The 20,214-nt window shown below is 51.3% G+C and overlaps 7 protein-coding genes and 1 non-coding gene across 8 annotated transcripts; 3 read left to right on the top strand and 5 right to left on the bottom strand.

Moving 5' to 3' along the window:
- Positions 1–446: 446 nt before the first annotated feature.
- On the top strand, positions 447–1,277 carry Z519_09474 (60S ribosomal protein L17; the record flags this gene model as incomplete). The annotated part of the gene is made up of 3 exons (XM_016767196.1): positions 447–449; positions 520–736; positions 931–1,277. The coding sequence occupies 3 exons, from the start codon at positions 447–449 to the stop codon at positions 1,275–1,277; spliced, it is 567 nt and encodes a 188-aa protein (XP_016616712.1).
- A 570-nt stretch (positions 1,278–1,847) lies between these two features.
- Z519_09473 lies at positions 1,848–1,963 on the bottom strand. Its single transcript, XR_001677178.1, has one exon. It is a non-coding gene; the product is annotated as a 5S ribosomal RNA (ribosomal RNA).
- Positions 1,964–2,546: 583 nt separating this feature from the next.
- On the top strand, positions 2,547–2,997 carry Z519_09472 (uncharacterized protein; the record flags this gene model as incomplete). The annotated part of the gene is made up of 2 exons (XM_016767195.1): positions 2,547–2,617; positions 2,754–2,997. 2 exons carry the CDS (start codon positions 2,547–2,549, stop codon positions 2,995–2,997), a joined length of 315 nt encoding a protein of 104 aa, XP_016616711.1.
- A 950-nt stretch (positions 2,998–3,947) lies between these two features.
- Z519_09471 (uncharacterized protein) lies at positions 3,948–5,885 on the top strand (the record flags this gene model as incomplete). The annotated part of the gene is made up of 5 exons (XM_016767194.1): positions 3,948–4,168; positions 4,225–4,354; positions 4,417–4,594; positions 4,713–5,462; positions 5,599–5,885. 5 exons carry the CDS (start codon positions 3,948–3,950, stop codon positions 5,883–5,885), a joined length of 1,566 nt encoding a protein of 521 aa, XP_016616710.1.
- A 1,275-nt stretch (positions 5,886–7,160) lies between these two features.
- Positions 7,161–7,936, bottom strand: Z519_09470 (uncharacterized protein; the record flags this gene model as incomplete). Its single annotated transcript, XM_016767193.1, has 2 exons — positions 7,161–7,524; positions 7,584–7,936. 2 exons carry the CDS (start codon positions 7,934–7,936, stop codon positions 7,161–7,163), a joined length of 717 nt encoding a protein of 238 aa, XP_016616709.1.
- Positions 7,937–8,876: 940 nt separating this feature from the next.
- Z519_09469 (uncharacterized protein) lies at positions 8,877–10,538 on the bottom strand (the record flags this gene model as incomplete). Its single annotated transcript, XM_016767192.1, has 2 exons — positions 8,877–9,343; positions 9,401–10,538. 2 exons carry the CDS (start codon positions 10,536–10,538, stop codon positions 8,877–8,879), a joined length of 1,605 nt encoding a protein of 534 aa, XP_016616708.1.
- Positions 10,539–15,873: 5,335 nt separating this feature from the next.
- On the bottom strand, positions 15,874–17,741 carry Z519_09468 (uncharacterized protein; the record flags this gene model as incomplete). Its single annotated transcript, XM_016767191.1, has 4 exons — positions 15,874–16,132; positions 16,192–16,677; positions 16,727–17,035; positions 17,086–17,741. 4 exons carry the CDS (start codon positions 17,739–17,741, stop codon positions 15,874–15,876), a joined length of 1,710 nt encoding a protein of 569 aa, XP_016616707.1.
- A 1,299-nt stretch (positions 17,742–19,040) lies between these two features.
- Positions 19,041–19,856, bottom strand: Z519_09467 (uncharacterized protein; the record flags this gene model as incomplete). The annotated part of the gene is made up of 1 exon (XM_016767190.1): positions 19,041–19,856. One exon carries the CDS (start codon positions 19,854–19,856, stop codon positions 19,041–19,043), a length of 816 nt encoding a protein of 271 aa, XP_016616706.1.
- Between the last annotated feature and the right edge of the window lie 358 nt (positions 19,857–20,214).

The following is a 20,214-nucleotide window of genomic DNA, read 5'->3' as shown; positions in this document are numbered from 1 at the left end:
CAAGGACGGGCGTGTGGTCAGATCGAGAAAACAGGTGGATTTAACTCCATGGTTCTGGAAACCTGACCAGAGTTCGGGAACCGACTGGACCGCCGGCTAACCAGACAAGCGAGGACCAATATTGACTGTGAACACCATGAGATTCAGTCGGACATTATCTTTCGAGGGGCTAAGACTTGGAGACTGGAACCCTCAAAATAGTGTCAGGCCGAACACAATGAAAAGTGAAAAACGCTCAAAATGCCTCTCGTTGGCTGCCTCGCTGCCAAGACATATCACGTGTGATTAGTCGGAACAGTTGCCTGACTTGGGATGATGCGGCGAGATCAGAATCGCAGTCTTGGCGTTTCCCACAACCAAAATTTCCCGGTAGTGTGCGCCCTCGATTTTGAGATCGAATTGACAACGACGACCAGGACCATCTCATCGCTCCCGCAACTGTCAAGATGGTATGAAAGTTTACCTTTTTGCACAATTTCTCCATTGAGTCCATATAGATAGCTTACTTTGACCCAACAGGTCCGCTACGCCCCCGCCGACCGCATTCCCAGCGCCCGCTCGGCTCGAAGCCGTGGCAGTTACCTACGGGTCAGTTTCAAGAACACTCGCGAGACTGCTCAAGCTATCAATGGATGGAAACTCGAGCGCGCCCTTCAATACCTTGAAAATGTCAAACAACTCAAGGAGGCTGTGCCAATGAGAAGATATGCGGGCAGCACTGGACGGAGCGCGCAAGGTACGAACATGATCTGATTTCTGAGGGAAAGGGTGGATCATCCCTGGAAACAACGCCCTGCAAGCACACTATATAAAGAGCTTGAAGTGGGCGATTCTCGACGGTGGATGAGACTCGGCGAAATGCTCATGTTTTCCTCTGCGGGTCTGGTACAAAATCCCAATCGCAGTTGCTAACATTTTCCCTCTCCGCAGGCAAACAATTCGGAGTCTCAAAAGCGCGCTGGCCCGTCAAGTCGGCCGAATTCCTGTTGGGTCTTCTCAAGAATGCCGAAGCCAATGCCGACACCAAAGGTCTCGACACTTCAAAACTCATTGTCAAACACATCCAAGTCAACCAAGCCCCGAAGCAGCGACGTCGCACATACCGTGCCCACGGCCGTATCAACCCTTACATGTCCAACCCGTGCCACATTGAACTGATCTTGACGGAAGCTGAGGAGGCAGTCACCAAGGCCGAAGAACTTGGCGTTGCGAAGGGGACAAGATTGACAGCCAGACAGCGAGCTGCCAGGAGACAGAAAGCTATTATGGCGGCTTGAAAGGTTGATGAAAATGCTCACTGTGTTCTTTTCTCTTCCAAATGTTGATTTGATGGGGGGGAGGGGTGGCGGAGAGCAGATGTGAAGGGCCTTTCTTCGTGCATTGGGAGTCCATGGAAAAGACGCAATAGGCCGGCTCGGAATGATCCTAGATGAGCTCATTCGTTGCCTCAAATTGCCGTATGGCATTGATGAAAGCGACCCTGAATCAGAAAAACATATGTGCAATCCATGGCTGGTGCTTTCGACACAACGCCAAAACAATGACTTACAATTGCCTCCGTGTTCCTTTAAAACCTAGAATATCCCACTCTCCGGGACTGCCATCCCACACGCCTCAATCATCCCCTTCGATGATAAATTGCCTCATAGACTTATATTCACAGAAGTTATGCCATCCCTCTGCAGGCCTTATTTTCAGCCTGGCGTCGCCCTAATACGTACTCACTACAGCTGAGGAAACATCCATCGAGGAGCCCACAGATCCAATTCCGGCCACTAAGGCAGGAGTATAATCTTATGAGAAAAGGAGAACAAAGAAAAACATATTCTAAGACATAAAAAGCAAAAAACAATCAACAGTCAGGATTCCCAAGTGGTCACCCACCTTAGTACTAACTGACCGGCATGTGGCTTAAGTACGGCTGAGCGAACGGGAAGCCCTGTTTTCCACATCCTATGGTCGATTGCGGCGAAGTATTCACGGTAGCATCTGATATACCTCGAAATAGCGTTTGTTCTATTTTTCTGAGCTTGCGACGGCCCTATGCCTAACGGTCTCGAGACGCTCATTGATTTGTGAGTGGCGAGAGAGGAACCTCGCATATTTTCGAGTCACTAGTCCAATGTCTTTTCAGAGCCTTCACCGTTCGCTTTATAATACTTGCTGCGTTGTCATGTGTGAAGCCCCTGGCGACACCGACCGAGCTAGTCTAAGGACCTTAGCGATGAAGCCCATCTGCTTTATTCGCGGCCAGCACCGACATTGTGTTCGACACATATTTGTCCCTGTGGTCCCCTTGAACGATGAACACTGTGCAGGTGACGACTAAGTGTCGGGAAGAAAAAAGATAGAACCAATATTCCAGCCAATTGTCTGCCGAAGTGGTTACTTGAATCATCGAGATGCTATTGTTCACTCATCGTCGATTTATCCAGCCAGCTTTTCACTTGCACCGCCGCTCGAACCGACGTTTGCACGCCATCGCTCGGCCTCGTCCAGCACATCCAGACACTTAACCACTCACGTCCTTCTCGATGGCAGTCAGTATGGCGTCAGACACATCCGCTCAGCAGCAACACGGTCAAGAACAGAGGGACCGTCGTCTTGTATATACCAAGTACAGCTCGATGGCAGATTTCTTCAACGAAAAGCGAAAGGAACTCCTCGAATCGACCCTCCCTGCGACTTCCAAACTCCACCACCGCATCATCCCAGAGTTCACGAGGCGAACGAATCTGACCTCCTCCATCCAGCCCACCTCCTGCTCCTCGCTCACCTGAAAGAATTGTCGCAGCGAAGAAGAAAACAATCGATAAGAAACTCCTCACCGTGCACAATCCAAAGTGGTGCCTGGCGAAACGACAACTTATAGACATGTGGAACATGGAGGCCGCGATCTGGCGGCCGGCTAAGGAATACAGGAGGGAGTATAAGAGGGCCAAGTACAAGATGTTGGCACCGGCGAGGAAGTACGAACTGAACGAAGTGTACAAATAACAGCGAAGGACGGTTGACGGCGAAAGGGCCGCTGGAAAGAGCTAAGCGCGGGCGTTGTGGGAGAGAAGGTAGCTGCCAAGGACAGACCCGGCGGAGAGAACGACAAAGAGACCAGCATTAGCCATGAATGAGCCGTTTGATGAATCAACTAATCCGTGAAAGAATGCATGATGTCTTCCCGTTTGGACCGGAGAAAGGTATCAGAGGGCTTCGGAGCAGTCGATCTGGGGTACTTGTGTCCGCCGGCTTCAGTACCCCACAACTATTCCACCGGAGCACGAGAGCATAGTACACTAGCCCCACCAGGCTGACTCTTAATAGGGGACCAAGCATACTAGATAAAGCAGCTAGGCAAGCCACTCAGAACCGCTTACTCTCCACGAAATAACCCGAGGCTTCCTCGGCGCCTTGATACTCTTAACGGAGCGTATCAAGTAGAAGTGCAAGGGTCCTCCTCACCTCAAACAGGTAAGCCTTCACGCACTTCACGGAATGATCGCCACCAAGTCTCTTGGGGAGTCAAGCCAGCCTTGGCTAGCCAAGCTGTGGATGCTATACCAACTGCAATCCCCACGTTGCATTCGCCAAGGGACCGATCCAAGACCGATCCCAAGTACAAGACAGGGTCGGCAGTTGGGATCTGCGAACCCCAGCAATAGGACCATTGGGCCTTCTGGTGAAGAACGGGCCCGATTCCAGAAGGCCTCGTGGTCTGAGCCCCGGTGGTGCTGGTCGGTCCCTGCTACTGAAACCGGGATGGAGTCATCAAGTCGGTCGACAGCACACCCAAGTCCCCGAGGCTGCATGCCAATGTCCTGGTCGCACGTCAGGCTCATAACCGCGCCAGTTCCTGGGGAGTGGCCTCATATTCACTCTTCCTGCTCCTCCTCCCAGCACTTATTTTGTTTTCTTTGTGATCGTTGCATCAGAAACCTAAGAGTCACTTCAACATGACTGAGAAGCTGAAAACCCAAAGGATTGAATATGGCGGCGACGAGAAAGAGATTGGTATACAAACATCTGGCGATGCCGATGCCAGCGATGTTCTACGCACCGTCGATGCCGGCTACGCTGCGGACCAAGTCGAACCTCACTACGACCAGAAGGAAGTACAACGGATCTTGAGAAAGGTCGACTATCGTCTTATTCCACTCCTTGGGGTCTTGTATCTGTGAGTACAATGACGTTTGCGATGCTAGTATATAGTGGCCCTAACAAAAGTGCTAGTCTCGCATACATTGACCGAAGCAACATCGGCAATGCCAAGATCGCTGGCATGTATGAAGACCTGGAGCTCTACGGGATGCGCTACAATACCGCATTGACGGTGTTCTTCGTGCCATATGCTCTGTTCGAGGTCTGGAATCCATTCGCAAACCAGGTACCATGTACGTTGCAATTATACTGAAACAAAGTCAGGTTCCTTCCAACATTGTCCTCAAGATGCTTCGTCCATCGATCTGGATCTCCATACTGTGCTTCCTATGGGGTCTCGTCATGACCTTGATGGGAATCGTTACTAGCTATGAGGGCCTTGTTACGGCTCGCTTCTTCCTCGGGCTAACGGAAGCTGGATTCTTTCCTGCTGCGACTTACCGTGAGTCATCCTTTGCCTGCAGATGCAAAGCTAAACTCAAGCCTCTGACGGGTTGGCTGCTCAAAGCGCGCAGATAGTCAAGGCTCAATCGATCCGCTAACTCTGACTTTTGCTTCAGTGCTCACAATCTGGTATCGACGCTACGAGGTCCAACGTCGCATGGCCGTCTTCTACGCGGCGGCCTCTCTGTCGGGAGCATTCTCAGGCCTCCTCGCCTTCGCGATTGAGAAGATGGACGGCATCGCGGGGCTCGCGGGCTGGAAGTGGATCTTCATCCTCGAGGGACTGGCACCGATCGCCGTCTCCTTCACGCTGTATTTCCTCCTGCCCGACAAGCCCGAGACGGCGCGGTTCCTGACCAAGGAAGAGCGCGAGTTCATCGTCAATCGGATCGCCCTACACACGGGCTCCGGCCAAGGCAGGGTTACCAACGTTGACAAGATGAGCTGGTCGTACATCAAGGCCGGGTTTGCGGACTGGCGGATCTGGTGCGCCGTCATCCCGTTCTGGGCGTGCAGTATCGGCACCTACGGCTTCACGGCGACTGTGCCCTCGGTGATCAAGGAAATGGGCTACAGTTCTGCGAATGCACAGCTCATGACCATCCCCATCTACGTCGTTGGAATGATAGCGACGGTGATTGTGGCCTTCTGGGCCGACTACGTCCATCAGCGAACTCCATTCATCATGGGCGGATTCGCCATTGGAGTGGCCGGGTTCATCGCCCAATTGGCCATCCCACATCCGAAATACTCGGGGGTGGCCTACTTCTTCCTCTTCCTTGTGGCTGTCGGACTATATTGTCCATTCACCTGTATCGTGACTTTGATCGCCAATAATCTCGCGCCATCCTCCAAGCGCGCGGTCGGTGAGTTGCGCTTGGACCTGTTTGTTTCTTGCAAGATCCCTGCATTCAAACCAACCCTAAGGCTTGCCCCCCCCCGGGCCCCCCCAAAAAACTTTCGATTACGCGGTGGCAAAGCTAACAGACACCTCCCTAACAGGTATGGCCCTGCTCATCAGTGTCGGCAACATGGGCGGTATCTGCGGCAGCAACATCTACTTCTCTGCACAGGCGCCTAAATACCCGACGGGCTTCGGTGTCAGCCTGGGCATCTGCGTGTTGGGGATCGTCGCCGCGTTCATCCTCCGCACCGCGTACCAGCGCGAGAACAAGCGGAGAGACGACTTGCTGGCCCGAGAGGGCGAGGAGGCCATCAAGGCGAAGTACACCGAGCAGGAGTTGCTGGACATGGGCGACAAGAGCCCGTTTTATCGGTACACTCTCTAAAAGAGGAAAATAGGGACCTAGGGGTGACGACGGTGATGATGAAGGTGACGAGGACGAGGACGATGAGGATGATAACGAGGAGACGGAACTAGCTCTTCGAGGACGAGATTCGGAGAGTTGAGACTTGAGATTGATTTGACACCCAGAGACAGCCACATATTCACGCACATTTGCGGATCTTTCCCAAAAATCCAAATTGCTCCAGTCACGCCAGTGCATGTACCTAGAAACGTATGTATGCACATGACAGGATTTAACGACCTAGATGCATTTCCTTCTGTGAAAGAAGATGAACGCGGTTCAATGGCAGATACATATAGTCCGTCATTGTACCTGCCCTAGCACCAACTGGCCAACTCTGCACCGAACGACCAAAATGGGTGGTGCAAGGGGGTAGGGCAGCCTTGCCCAGGTGTGCATGCATGTACGGATGTGTGTGTATGTACCTACGTTAATTAGTGAGTGAGCTAACTGACTAGCTATTTGGACCCATTCGTCACCGATACAGTATGAGCTCCGTATAAGTATGCACAGTCGGTCCTATTGACCGGGACAGTCGCTACGCCAGGGGGTTGGTTCCCTACATGATCTAACACATACCAGATGTTACATTACCCATGCACCTATTAGGTACCGAGCGAGCTAATGCACGAGACAGACACAACCTCCGTCTTTCTGCATCTTCTGCGTCTTCTCTGTCTTCTGCGTCTTCTGCTCGGATCTCGCATGCGGTGCACAGTATCGGTGTCAGCCAGCCCTACCGCCCGGGCATACGCCGCGGAAAGGAACCCTGGGCTGGTGTATGTCTGTAAGCGCATGCGGCTCGGCGGCGGCTCGGCGGGGCGGATTGACGCCTCTAGAGAAAAACAAAAGAGATTCCACTACAAAAAATGGTCGTTTACTAACTTGCTCTTTCGTTAGAAAAACAATGGGAAGGAATGGCAGAGAAAGCAGGAATCAAACAAGGAGGGTTGTTCAAAGGCTCTTAGATAATCAAATCGTACCAGAAAACAATCTACAAAGCCAGGACCAACCACAATACTTCAGTCAGTCAGCTGCATTCTGATCCCACGTCTCCAGTCAACTTTTGTGCCTATATTGCATGCATTGGTGCGCTCTCCTGTCCAATCTCGCTATCAAGCATCCGCCAGTACTGCGAGCACTAAAAGCGGATGAAGCAAAAAGAGAAAAGAAGTCCGTCATTATGCTTGTTTGGGTCGGGTTGGACAAAAATTGCGCTTCCCCTTCCTGCTTGTGGCGAGCGCCCGGTTCGGTTCATGAGAACAGGTAAGCGACAGCCGGAGCCAACAAGGTGCCCACAAGGGACCATTCCAACCTCATAACGCCAAAATTTGAAGATGCGGCATTGCTGGTGGACTGAGCCGAGGCGCCTGTGCTGGTCGTCATTGCTGCGACAGTGGTGGTGGTCGCGGTGGTGGTGGCGGAGTTTGTTGCAGACGAGGAAGATCCGGAGGCGCTGGAGCTGGAGGAAGACGCCGAACCTGAAGAGCTGGAACTGGCACTGGCGCCAGCATTATCCACGTTGGCGACGATGACGCCCCCGAAGACGCTGGACGGGATTTGGCCCGATTGGCCGCTGGCGGCCTTTTGATAAGCGGCAAGAGTGTTACCGTTAGACCTGTTCAGGAGTTAACGGGAGCAGCTTGACACCGTTATGAAAGTGTGGTATTCTCTTACGGTGGGTTAATCACCATGGCCATTCCTGTGGCGCAATGCCCGACTTGACCACAATACAGCCATATCGCGTCGGTGGTGTTCACTCTCATGGAGAACATGGTGCTCGCCTGTCCCGAGTTCGAGTTTATAACGCCAGAGTTGATAGCATTCCCCGAGACAGGCTGGCATGGAGTGTCGAAAGGCGACTGCGTGACAGTGTGCCCTCCCGGGTAGAAGTGGAAGTTGACGGTGTCGCCGACGGCGGCGTGGACAGTGTCGGGAGAATACGTAAAGCCATTCTGGCCAACGTTGACGTCAAACGTCGCTGCCGATGCTAGAGCTCCGAGTGAGATGAGGACGTAGCTGCGCATCATATTGGATGGGGAAGAGAATGAGTTTTTGGGCGGTTCACGTAGAGTAGGAAAAGGCGTCGTATGGGTGACGGTTGAAGTCAGGGATAGACCGAGTCTGGAGGTGTCGAGATATATAGCCTGGTTGGCCATCCTCCATTGTCCGGCAACATGCGGCTGCTTCTCAGAATGCCCAGTGTGTTTGTCGCCACGCAGGTAGAAGGAGTTTGTCAACCACCGTTCTATTTTTGACCACGTATCTCTGGAATTTGACCTGTCTTGGATCTGAGAAATGGCTCGGGGCCTAATCAACAATGCCGCGCACACACACCAATCCAGGTTGTTCCTCCTGAGCCAACATGTATGTTTTGTCAGGCACCTCTAGGCCAGAGGCCGGTCATCGAAGCCAGTGTGGTTGCGGCCATGTTTCCATATGGCGACGTTGTTTGTTCCCCCGCGTTCCGATTACGAGGCGAGAGGCGACGCTTGTGTTGTGCTTGGTAGACGCTTGGTGAGCGAACCAACCAGCGCTTGTGGCAAGACACCCTCGCAGCGGCCATTCCCCGGATTTCCAGCCTCTTTATGACGACGGCTGCTATTTTCAGCCTTGCTTTTTATTGTCTGACAGGAGCTGACTGTCCAACGAATGCGCCGAGAGGGACCTGTATGGGGACGACGCTATGTGCCATCACCATAGGAGGCTTTGAAAGCACGTGAAAAGGATGCCATAGGGAACTGCCATTGACGTGAAGGTTTGATACGGAGGAGGACACTGGTGGTAAAGGGTTTTTTGTCTTTTCCTTTTTTTTGGTGGGAAAAACTTTCTTTATCGGAATTTTACATCTGCCAACCATCTAATTTCTATGGGAGCCCCATACATTTGCACTGGTCTTGGCATGTTTTCCCCCCGGCCGCCTAAAAGTCAATTTCTAGGAAGTCCAGCACATTTTACTCCACCGTCCCCCTACTTATCTGCCTTTATCAAAACAAATGCCTTCACGATGCTGCACGACTTGACATGTCCCGACGGGGTGCTGGATCGGACGCTTATGAGTGGTGTGATCCCAAGCCTGACCGTTGCGCCCATGGCTTCCAGTTGTTCCGGACTGTGAAAGTTCTTGAACGGATCGCGAGGCTCCATCCAAGAATTGCTGAATAGCTGGCCCATCACGGGAAAGTCAAACTTGTATTCTTCCGAACCAGAAAACATCATCTGAGCGAGCTGATGTGCGTTGATCATTAATTCGTGCAAGTCGTCCCAGTCTCGCGATGTCTTGGTATGCATCATTGGCTTGAGCACCTTCCAGATCTCGTTGCCGCGACTGCGTGCAATATTGTTGACAAAAGTTTGAAAGTGGGGATTTATCTTAAGTTTTTGGACCTGCTCTGCCATGGTGGTGAGGAGCTGGTATTTGACCTGAGCCGGGGTAGCTGGGGCCCCATGTCAGTAAGTTCGAGTGACAAAGGGGGCAAGCATTGGGGTCTCACTCTGATACATTTGACTTTTGCAGTTTTCGATGACACGGTCAGCTTCTGGATCGAACCCGGTAAAGCAGTCATGCTTGAGGATGGTCCTGATGATGAACTGGACAATGATCTTGTTGACAAGCATGTAGCGTGTGTATGGTGTCTGCATGAACTGGAACGCCGAAGTGGTGGATGAAGCTCTCATCAGCCTGTCCTTGACCTCTTGTGGCATGGCGTTATCTTTCTGGGTGCTGGGTGTGTTGACGTGAGAGAAAGCATAAACTTCCGCCATGTGAATCACATTTCCAAATTTTTGAGCGACAGCATCTGAAACCACGAGGTGTGGTCCAAAGACCAGAGCGATGGGGCTGGGGAAAGCAGGCATTTGTGGTTGCTGCTGCAGAGCTGTGCTAGGCATCCCACGAGTGTGCATCCTGGCTGCCGAAGCCGAAGCTGGAGTTCCACCGCTAGGCCCGGTGGGAGTTGTCTTCATGGTGAAATTGGTATTGTATGATCTTGCTGGCTCAGGAGAACCAAACTCGTTGACATGGCCAGATTGCCGGAATGGAGTCGGCTGTGGATGATGCATTTGCGGTCCTTGTGACTGACTCATAGGGAGAGCATTGGATCGCCGAGTGGCAGAGTCGTCAAAAGGAGAAGGAGTACTGCTTGACTGCTGTGGCTGGGGAAGTGCAGGCATGGCAGGATGAGGCTGTGTGTATGTGATTGTATTTCCGGTGGTGAAGATCGGCGGTGGAGGAGGAGGAGGAGGAAGGGGAAGGTTTGGGTGTGGGCCATACTGTTGGTTGCCTCCGAAACGGTGGGGTGTCGGTGTGGCATAGTGTTGTTTCGGGTTGGCAATGGCCTCGCTTTGAGTTTTGATGGTGATCTGCTGTCTTGTGATGGTTTCTTGCAAGCGTTTCATTTCCGCCTCCTGTACATGCAGCTGCAGTTGCAGTGACATGATCTCCTGGTCTTTGGCACTGCTCTCGACCGCTGACATTGGTGTTGTGGCTCGAATGCGCATGGCATTCTGGAGATCTTGTTGGGTTCTTGAGTAATTGCGTTCAGACTGGCTCAGTCTGGTCTGCGCTTGCTCGATGATGGGGGAAGTGACAGAGGCTGCAAGCGGCGTGTCACGGCCGCAATAACCGGCCATGTTGGTCTGCGGAAGAGACTGGATGAGCAGAGGTCGAATGGGAAGAAGGTGAGATCAATTGGTAAGGGTTGAGATGAAGGGAGTCGAAAAGTGCACAGCTGGAGAGAAACAGCGAGCCGAAGCGTCAAAAAGCAGAGATTTCGGGCAGCAATGTGCCGTGAAGTCCTCACCGACCTGTGCACCAAGACTGATATAAGCTCTGCTACTGCCTCAGAACAAGACTGCTCAGGGGGCACTGTGCTGTGGATGGTGACCGTGAGATGATGGTGACGGGACGGTGAAGGTGATGGCTGGAGTGCCAGGCCCATGGCAATGGGGGAAGAGAGGACGTACCCTGATGGATCAGTGATCAACCTTGTAAAAGGGAAGAAAATTGCTGAAGGGGGAGTCAGTGTGCACTCTTTTATAACTCTGGACGCCAAGCCGAGCGCGACGACGTGGAAAGCACCCAAACTGCCGGACTGCCAGACTGCCAGACTGCCGCTCAAACAACGACTTTTGTTCAGTGGAAGAAATGCTTTTGATTAACCAATACTCTGGGATGTGTCTTTGTACTGGGCCGAAGTTGCAGAAGGACGATAATAACTCCAAAGAGAGTACGTCAAAGGGCGATGCCAGGACGAAGAGAGTACAGAACGGTCCAGAGGTTCAAGGAGGTTTAAGTATCCCCAGAGGCACTGCACATGCTCAGGCAGTCCAGCGTCAGTGACGACGACTTGTCACTTCACTGGCACCGCCAACCACGGCCACTGTTGGCTGGTAACATGGTTGTCCAGGGATATCGTCGTGCTTGAGGTGCATGCAGAACCCAAGGCTGATGTGCAAGAGTCCATGGCCTGGACATGGGTGAGGCTCCAGCTCCTGGATGATCTGGCGGCCGTAACGGCAATGGAAAACATCGCTCCAAGAGGTGCTCAGGTTATCTTGTCCCAATGAACTGCGATCCAGAATGAAGGGTGAAGTTGACCTTGTCATTGTCGAGGAGGCGAATCCAGCCAGGCGTATGCCATACGCTCAAGCAACCAGCCCAGCTCTCAGACACCGGCGTTGTGTCACGTTTGTGCATGCGAGAAGTCACAGTCTGGTTTTCCTCCTCTTTCACGTTGTCCGGGATGATGCGTGACCCGAAGGTACGACAAGGGAACAAAGGACGAGATGACGCAAAGACTCACCGGAATGAGTATCCCACTAGTTATATGATCTGTGCATGGTGAGTTGAAATTTGCATCTCAGAAGCAAGTTCTACGGACATTACCTTTTGATATTGAGCATAAATTGCTCTGCCGATAGCTGATAAAGTGAAGAGGCTGACAAGCACACAACGTTAGCACTGAGGTTATGGAAAGAGGCACAGAAGCATGAATTGCTTCTGTGCCTCGCGTTCTAACATTGTGTGCTTGTCAGCCCCTATAAGGAGGAAAGATAGAGAGAACAGAATGTTGACGTTCACGGCGACGGGATTGAATGGAGGTGGTAGGGGAAAAGAAGAAAGAAAAGGAAAGGGTTTTCAAGTCGGAGAAGAGGTTTTTGTACTCTGACGTGAAAGGGTTACCCGGACTATACCGATTACGGGCGCGATTGACGCTCACCAGCCGCATTAACAAGAGGAATGAAAGCTTGGAGAGCGCAATGTTGACCCAGACATGCGGCTGAGGTAATCGGGGGGAGGGAGCAGGAGGGAGGGAAGAGAACTCACAGGGACTCACAGAGGGAGCGAGAGGAGCAATCCACGCGCGGCTAATGAGGGTCATCGCTGCGGCCATTGAGCAAGCACAAGTCACAACGATGGTCACTTTGATCTTCTCTGTTGGTCCTTGTTCTTTCTCTGGCATGTTTCTTGATCAAACACTCGGCAGGGAACTCAGTGAGCTATTCCAAGGGCAAGATCAACCTCTGCTCCCGCTTCTTGACCTCGAATCAGAGCATTCAGTTGAAGAGAACAAGCCCTCCCTCCTCAGCTCCTCAACCGCCACCTCTTGCACAACCTCGCGCTAGAGGCGCGTGCCACGCCTTTCTACGACTTGTTCCTGTTCTTCTTCATCCAGACCCATCACCACTACGGCAGAGAAGACAATGTTTCGATTTGGATGCTACACCACAACCAACTGCAACCACCGGTCCAGGACTCTGTGCTTTCGTCTCGATCTTTCTGCCTCGATCTCCCCTTGTCACAAACACACGGCTCCCATTTGAGGCCAGAGCAGGTACTCCCTCTTGGTCAAAGCCCAAAGCCTTTCTTCCCATGCCTCAACCTCCTCATTCGTCGTCGGTTCAAGCCAGAAACCACCATGCTAGGGTATGAACAAGGCACAGAAGGGAAGGACAACTCGTAAAACAGTTCTGTTCTATGACTGACACCTCCCCCACAAAGCAGATCAGAGGCTGGATGGGAGGGACACCAGGGCAGTTGCTATTGGCATCTTGCACAAAAGATCTAATCCTTACAAGAGCGCTCAGCCAAGGGTAAGCCCGTACACCTAATCGTTAGATACCTTTACAAAAACAGACAAGCTTCCACGAAAGTAAGTGATCACCTTCCCCCCGTCGGAATCGTCAGCCGTAGGCCTTGAAGTGGCTCCTGCACGTTCCTATTGGAGAACATCTTAGTTGAGAATGACCTTCGAAGCAAACGGCTCAAAGAGATGACAAGATAAAAATGGGTAATATATGGACCGCCATGCCTGAGATGATTAGCGGGATGAGCCTCTTCACACGGGTACATGAGAAGATCAAGAAAGAGAGAGTCTTCAACATGGGTAACGCTCTAGGATTCACTCACATAAGCCTACTATTGTAATACCTCGCTGCAGATATTACTATTAACAGAAGAGTCGATGTAGAGTCACCCCTCACGCAATATGCTGCAAATCCTGAAAAAGAAGATTACTGGAATCCATCCAACTAGTAGACAAAGGAGCCTATGTTGTTGAAGGACCTCATTCTATAAGAAGGTAACATGACTGCCAGAGAAGCTATAGATCTAGGATATAGGCTAGAAATAATAACGACCTAAAGGGCTCTCATCTTCTTGATTAAGAAATTGTAGGTCCCCACTAGTCGCCAATACTTAGACACGACAGAAATCGAACCGACGAATTTACCACTAACGCAAGACTCGGTAAGGAAGGACGTTAGGTTTCGCACGCGGACTGTTATTTCCTCGCAGTACTGGGGCCGGTATACACCTAGAGAGGGCCAGCACGAGAAGCTGTAGCCGCAAGGCAAGGGTATAAACTACTGAAATATGAGCTTTAAGAGAGTCCATGGACCAGGGGATTACAATGGTGGAAGGAAGAAGGTTCTGCCTTTTGGGCGCTTTCCTTCATGTGAGAACCATACTCATTACTAATTTGAGACGTTTCCGAACGGCAAGAAGAAAGGGCTTCGGAGTGCGAAGTATCCGTTGGACAGGCAGGAAAACTTTCTAAAAGTCGACGATGTACCGCGCACTCCAGATCGATTGTTTTCCTATATTTTAAACAACGAAAATAATCACTAGTGTCAAGCATCCATTCCAGCCTTGCTTTATAGCAAATGGTTTATCCTGCACTAACCGTATGCGTGATGCCCCGTAGTATCGGTACGAGGACCCACCAAACCTATATATCCTTTCAATATAGTCATTGCTAAACAAGTGACTTGAGTATAAATTTAGCTAACTCGCTGCATATCAGACTCGGGAGCCGAGCCTGGCTCTGCATCAACTCATAGATAGCTACCTGCCGTGTCTCTATTTCACAAATACCCGAGTGAGATCCAACGCGCCCTCAAGGCAGGGCTTAAGTATAGAAATCTACATCCACAAGTTCGCCGAACTCCCAGCATGGTCCGAGAAAACCATGACCGGCTGAGGTAGCTGTAGCTGCGTTCTGTGCAGTAGCTATATACGTGTGTACGTGTCATATGCCCTGTACCGGCGCCGTGGAAAGAAAAGAGGGTCAGTCAGCGCAAGTCTTCCCTTCCGGGCTTGAGATGCGTGCATTCATGTAGAAGACCTCAAAACAAACTCCCCCTCCATAAACCATCGCCATTGGAGAAGTCCAATCTCCCCAAAACACTCGAAGGACGGGTCACGGATTACGGGTATGGGTTACGGCTGGTTACGGGTTAGGCGGCCTGTACCTCACATATCTAGCGGATGCAAGCACTTTTGTCCTGCATTGGACGCCCATAGATAGGTGGCCGAGGCTCGATATCAGAAAACTATACCCGGCCTCTTCTTTTGTCGCCGCCTCTATATATATACCGAGTCCCTAGGTAGGTAACTGACCTCGCCCCTCTGTAGGCAATCCACGACTTCAACCTCCTCCGTCTCTCTGACCGTCGAGGGATCTGGCGCAGTTCTAGCCTAGCACATACATAGGACAGAGGCACATAGATTAATGGCGGGCTAAGATCTAGGCTTGAGATTGCGTGATCCATTGAATGGTTAGGTCCTGTTGTGTGTTGTGATGCATATAGTGCTGTGTCGGTGCTGTGGCAGATCATTAGGGTTGGCTCATGGTTACCCTGTGTCCTGCCGGTTAGAAGGCTTCTTGGGCATTGATGTTCGGCTCGTGCGTGTTGCACAAGATCAGGATTGACACCCCTTGACGGAAGGAGAAGTTCTGCTAGACGACGAGCTTTTCCCATGGGTTCGTTCGAGGGGCAGAGCGAAACATATTCATTCAATTCGTACGGGCTAAGCTATGGGTTTGTTATCATACTCAAAAAGAAAGAGACACATCACAGTGGAAGCGAAGTCCATTTATTAACAATATGTTTCTGCAGTATGATTTTGTTCTTTCTGGATCTCGCGGTCTCATCCTATAGTTTTTCTGAGATTCATCAAGTTGCAAATTAATCACAAGGCCGACCTACCGAGCAGCGATCCTAGCCTTCCTACTCCAATCCAAATCAAGAACGCAAGACATTCTGCTTTCAAGCCGGTTGCTAGAAACGCCCAGCGTGTTGTAACTAATGAGAAGGTCAATAGAATTTCTGTCCAGACCGCAAGGAAAATTCCCGTGCAGTCAAACCTTCCACAGTCTTGAGCCGTAGGGAGTTGATGAAGCACATTCGTCCGGTCTCCCGGTGCATTCGTCAACAAGAGATAGACCTTGAGCCACACACTTCATCCTCAGCCTCCCCCAACTCGGTTTGACGTTGATGAATAGGCCCTCCACCTAGGTAGTTGGCTGACTGGCTAAGTCACGTCCATCGTATGCACTTCGGGGTACAAGCGAATGATTGAGGGAGAGTTGCTATGCTGCCACCCAATTTCTCTTTCTCTTCAACCCGTCTGCGGCGGAACCCGAGATGGGATCGGAGGCTGAAGGTCAGCAGCTGGGGCGAATCATAGCGCTTTCGTCCTAGAGAACAAACTGCTGTACACGGCGTCAACGACGGGCTGTGCGCTGATCTGCCTACCGCCAAAATAACGCCCGTTCAACCCTTTAATGGCGTTCTCCCCTCCAGAGACGCGCTCGAACTTGAGGTAGATGTCGCCTTGGGTGTTAGGGTCGAGGGCGATGTGCACGACATGACCGTACTTCTCCTCGCATTCCGCACGCACGTCGTCTTCGAGTTCTTTGATCCAGGAGTCGCCTTCTTCCCTATTTGTATAGCATCAGTGCGAGGTACAATGTGAGGGCTGTCAAGAAGAGAAACTTACTCGGCAGGATCAAACATATTGCGAAGCAGAACACATCTGCTTGCCTGGCTGACGTTGACAGGAAGGGGCTTGCTCTCCTTTTTGGTGGGCACGGTAGCGCGTTTGGCATCGGTCTCTGCAGATGTGTCATCTGTCCTAGCGAGTTTCCGCATCAATGCATCTCGGCTATAGTTGTTGAAATTCACACCAGCGACATCTGTATCATCCAGTGCACTTGCTCCACCAGTTCCCTTTTCGTTGTCACGGCCGCCTGCACGATCAAATGTGCCGCCAGACCCTCCGGCATGAGCGCCACGGCCACCAGAGCCAGAGAATGCTGAGCCTTGAAAACCAGGTGGGTTTTGGCCTTGGAAGCGTTGCAGGAGGTTGGCGGTCGACTCGGGGGTGAATTTGTCGTTTCCAAGTCCAACTCGGATTGGGCGGCCTGCGAGGTCAAAACCATTCATCTTCTCGAGGGCCTCACGTGCTTGATTCGGGTCGCGGAACCTATTCGACATTAGCAGATGACGGAGCAAGACCTGGGGAGAGGGCTTACTGCACAAAGCCATAACCACGACTGCGACCCCCCTCGTCTTTCTGTAGTTGTACAAACTCGAGCTCACCAAATGGCTCAAATACGTTCTGTAGATCTTGCTCAGTAATACTGAAGTGGATGTTGCCCACGTAGAGACGATGGAAAGGGATTGTATTATGGTTGCTGCTTGTAGCCTCTGGATTGCGGGCTTGTCGATTCTTTTCTGCTTCAGTGAGTTGTGCAATGATGGGAATGCCGAGGAGTTTCTGTCCGGTCATTTGGATGGCGAGAGGGACGGACTCTTCGTTCTTGAACTCAACATAGCCGACACTGTAGATGCATTAGCGTGAGATTCTACCCTACGGTAGTTGGTAGCTTACCCTTTAGAGCGACCGCTGACTCGATCTTTGACAATCTGGGCCTCTGTAACAGGACCCACCTTTTCGAAGAACTGGATCAGCTCCTTGGTACGCAGGCGAGCAGCAAGTTGCTGGACAAATACGGTTCTCCTGTCACGCTCATCCTCAGTAAGTTGTGGCTCTGGAGTCTTGCTCTTGACACGCTTTCTGGGACTTGGCGAGCGACGTCGGTCTCGGTCACGATCGCGTCGGTAGTCATCCTCATCACGCCTGGATCGTCCGCCCGGTCGGTAATAGCGATCGTACTCTGGAGATCGAGAGCGTCTTCGATGGTAGTCATCATCTCGTTTGGACCGTCTTCTATCATCATCCCGGTCACGGCTGCGGCTTCTCCTCCTGCTGCTTCTGTGACTGCCGTTAGCACTGCCATGGTCGCTTCTCGGACTCTTCATCTCATCATCACGGTCTCGACGGTGGTCTCGGTCTCGGTCTCGGCTTCGATCTCGTCTCTTGCGGTCCTTGTCGCGATCACGGGAGCCATCGCGATGCTTGTCTCTGTCACGGCGATCGGAGCGGTCGCTGCGGTGACGGTCATCACTGTCGTGGGGAGAGTCTTTGCCTTTGACATCGTTGGTGGCGGTGGAGTCGAGCAACGCCTCGACATCGAGCCCTGACATTTTGAGGAGTAGTTGGTGAAATGCTTGATGAAAGCGTTGATTGACGCAGGATGGAGTAGTTCACTTGGACGTGGTCAGAGTCGGGAAGTGGAAGCAGGGCGTGCGCAGGCAAACCCTTGCAATGGCAATGTCCTGAAGCGCTCAACTTTAGAGCCGAATTCAATAGCAGTGGGCCTTGTCCTTGACAAGGCGAGCGTGCCCAAGCGCACGACCAAAAACAACTGAGATTGAACGATGAGAGAGGAAGTGATGGTTTTCCGGTTGTGTTAATAATTGGAAAGTTTCTCACTGCACAGAATTGCAGGTTACACGGGACGAATCTGGGCTTGGCACCAAATGATAAGCAAAACTTCCCCCGAGCTCACGTGCGACTAGCCCAGCCTCGCCAGGTCATGCTGGTTGTGTCACCTCCATATTAACCACTGACCCTCGTGCTCTCATCCTGAACTTCGCACAGAGTCGATGAGGATCTAAAATTAGTAGAGTTCTAAGTGTTTCCTCTTTGATGCCGTTGCAACTTCGGCCACTTTCCTATTCACTCATTTAACTAGACTCTCTAATTTTACGTCCCTTTCTTCTAATGAAGCACAAATTCCCAATACTGGCCTTCTCGCGCTACGAGCTTTCCTCCTCTTGAACACGGCCTCGCTCGGATAGCGATTCTAATATTACCATCATTACAGCCCCCCTACGATCTACTAGGGTTCCATTCCTTCTGCTATCGCTATAGGCTAGCTAAGTGAATAGGAATTCACAGCGGTCGAACTGCTCCTTACTCGTGTAGAAGCTAATAATTACTAGAACGGAGCGCGTAGAGAGGCTGACGAGATTGGTCACCGAGATAAATATGTTTTGAGGATGAAGAAGAACTTAGATGTTGGGGATGGTTCACCAGCAGCTGAAAATAAGTGTACTATCTATGGACAGGCGCAGGTCGACAACAACTTCAAAGCCGGAGAATCGAAAAGGGATAGCCTGCGTGCCGCGTGCTATATACATATTGGCCCATGGTCTTGGTATTCGTGGCATTGATGACAGATTACTCCGCTCGTTGAGAGAGTATGAGGGAAGCAGGAGCATCTTCTGCTTCCTTTCCAATCCAAAGATATCAATGGTTGGGCTCCGAGTATACCAGCAAGTGAGTATACATCAAGCAAACCTAGATCAGCAGTGTTGCGCCGCTCCTTAAGTCCCCTCTTGGGAGGACTCATGTTCGACAGGAGTGATTCATAATATTCCCCCTCCCCGGGTGGAAGGGGGGCTGCATAATCTCCCAGCTTGCACTTCCAGCTTTACACATCACAAAACTACTCCAGCTTGGGTGCATAGTTCATGAAATCGCTGCCCATACGTAGAAGGGATATCGGGGGCTTCGAATCGGATTTTTAAAGCCTGCAAGAGCCCTGGTGAAATGTCAGACACTCTTGTCAGTGCTTCCAATATCACCATTGGCGTTGTTGCAGGCGGTCGACGAATCAAGGCGTCGTAGAGGCTGATTTCAAGTTCCATTCCCGAGGTCAATGGGTCTCCTTCCAGGAGCGCAGGGGAGATGTTCCTAGATCGCATGCAGATCTCCTCGATCGCTTCCAGTAGGACTCTCGCAGTGTGTTTCTGCCCAACAGAGCGGAAGTCGAGATCAAGCAGAGCCTCGGCCACAAGGGAGTTAATTTTCCCGGCGGCCTGGGCGATCCTGGACGAAACGTGTGCCGGAGACTGAGATTGCGCTTCTGGTTCGTTTATAGAATTGGCTATCTTATCATACCCGTCGAATTCTCGTTGGAACCGCCTCTGTAACTTTTCGCAAAAGAGCTGAGCTCGAATCTTCTTGGGTATCCATTTATTGATGAAGGTCCAGCCATCAGAGTCGTGGACACCCCAAGTTAGCATTGTTGCCCGCAAATCTCCGAAAACCGTCCATTCAGAATTCGGTCTTGTGCTTTGTTCATTCGTAATGCGAATGCAAATATCCGAACAATACTCTGACGGGAGATCATTTACATCGAAGGACGAAAGAATATCTCGAACATCTCTCTTTCTTTGGTCTAAGCTGGTCGAGTTGAAATTGGTATCCGGAGGCAACGACCTCTCAGATGATGGTTCTGGCGACACAGACATAATACGAATTAGGACGCTGGAGGATAGAAAGAGATGGATCGACTCACGGTATAAGCAGAGCACTTCCCAGGTGGCCGAGACAAGGGTATTTATGCTATAGAAAAGACAGAGTCAAAGAGAGAGTTATCGAGACAACAATAGTGACCGTGTCGTGAAGGGTAGACACTAAACGCACCATTCAGAGGAGGTTAAGTAACTAATTAGGAAGGAAGGCTAAATATTAAGTAACCAGAGAATGGTTTAAAAACCCAATCAAGAGGAGGGTTGAATATTAGCCAACCCGAGAATAGTTTACAAAACCCAATTAGGAGGAGGGTTGAATATCAGCCAACCAGAGAATGGGTTTAAAAGACCCAAT

The sequence above is a fragment of the Cladophialophora bantiana genome, assembly GCF_000835475.1.
Source record: "Cladophialophora bantiana CBS 173.52 unplaced genomic scaffold supercont1.15, whole genome shotgun sequence".
In the NCBI taxonomy this organism is placed as follows: Eukaryota; Fungi; Ascomycota; class Eurotiomycetes; order Chaetothyriales; family Herpotrichiellaceae; genus Cladophialophora; species Cladophialophora bantiana.
This window is presented reverse-complemented; position numbering and strand designations above follow the sequence as displayed.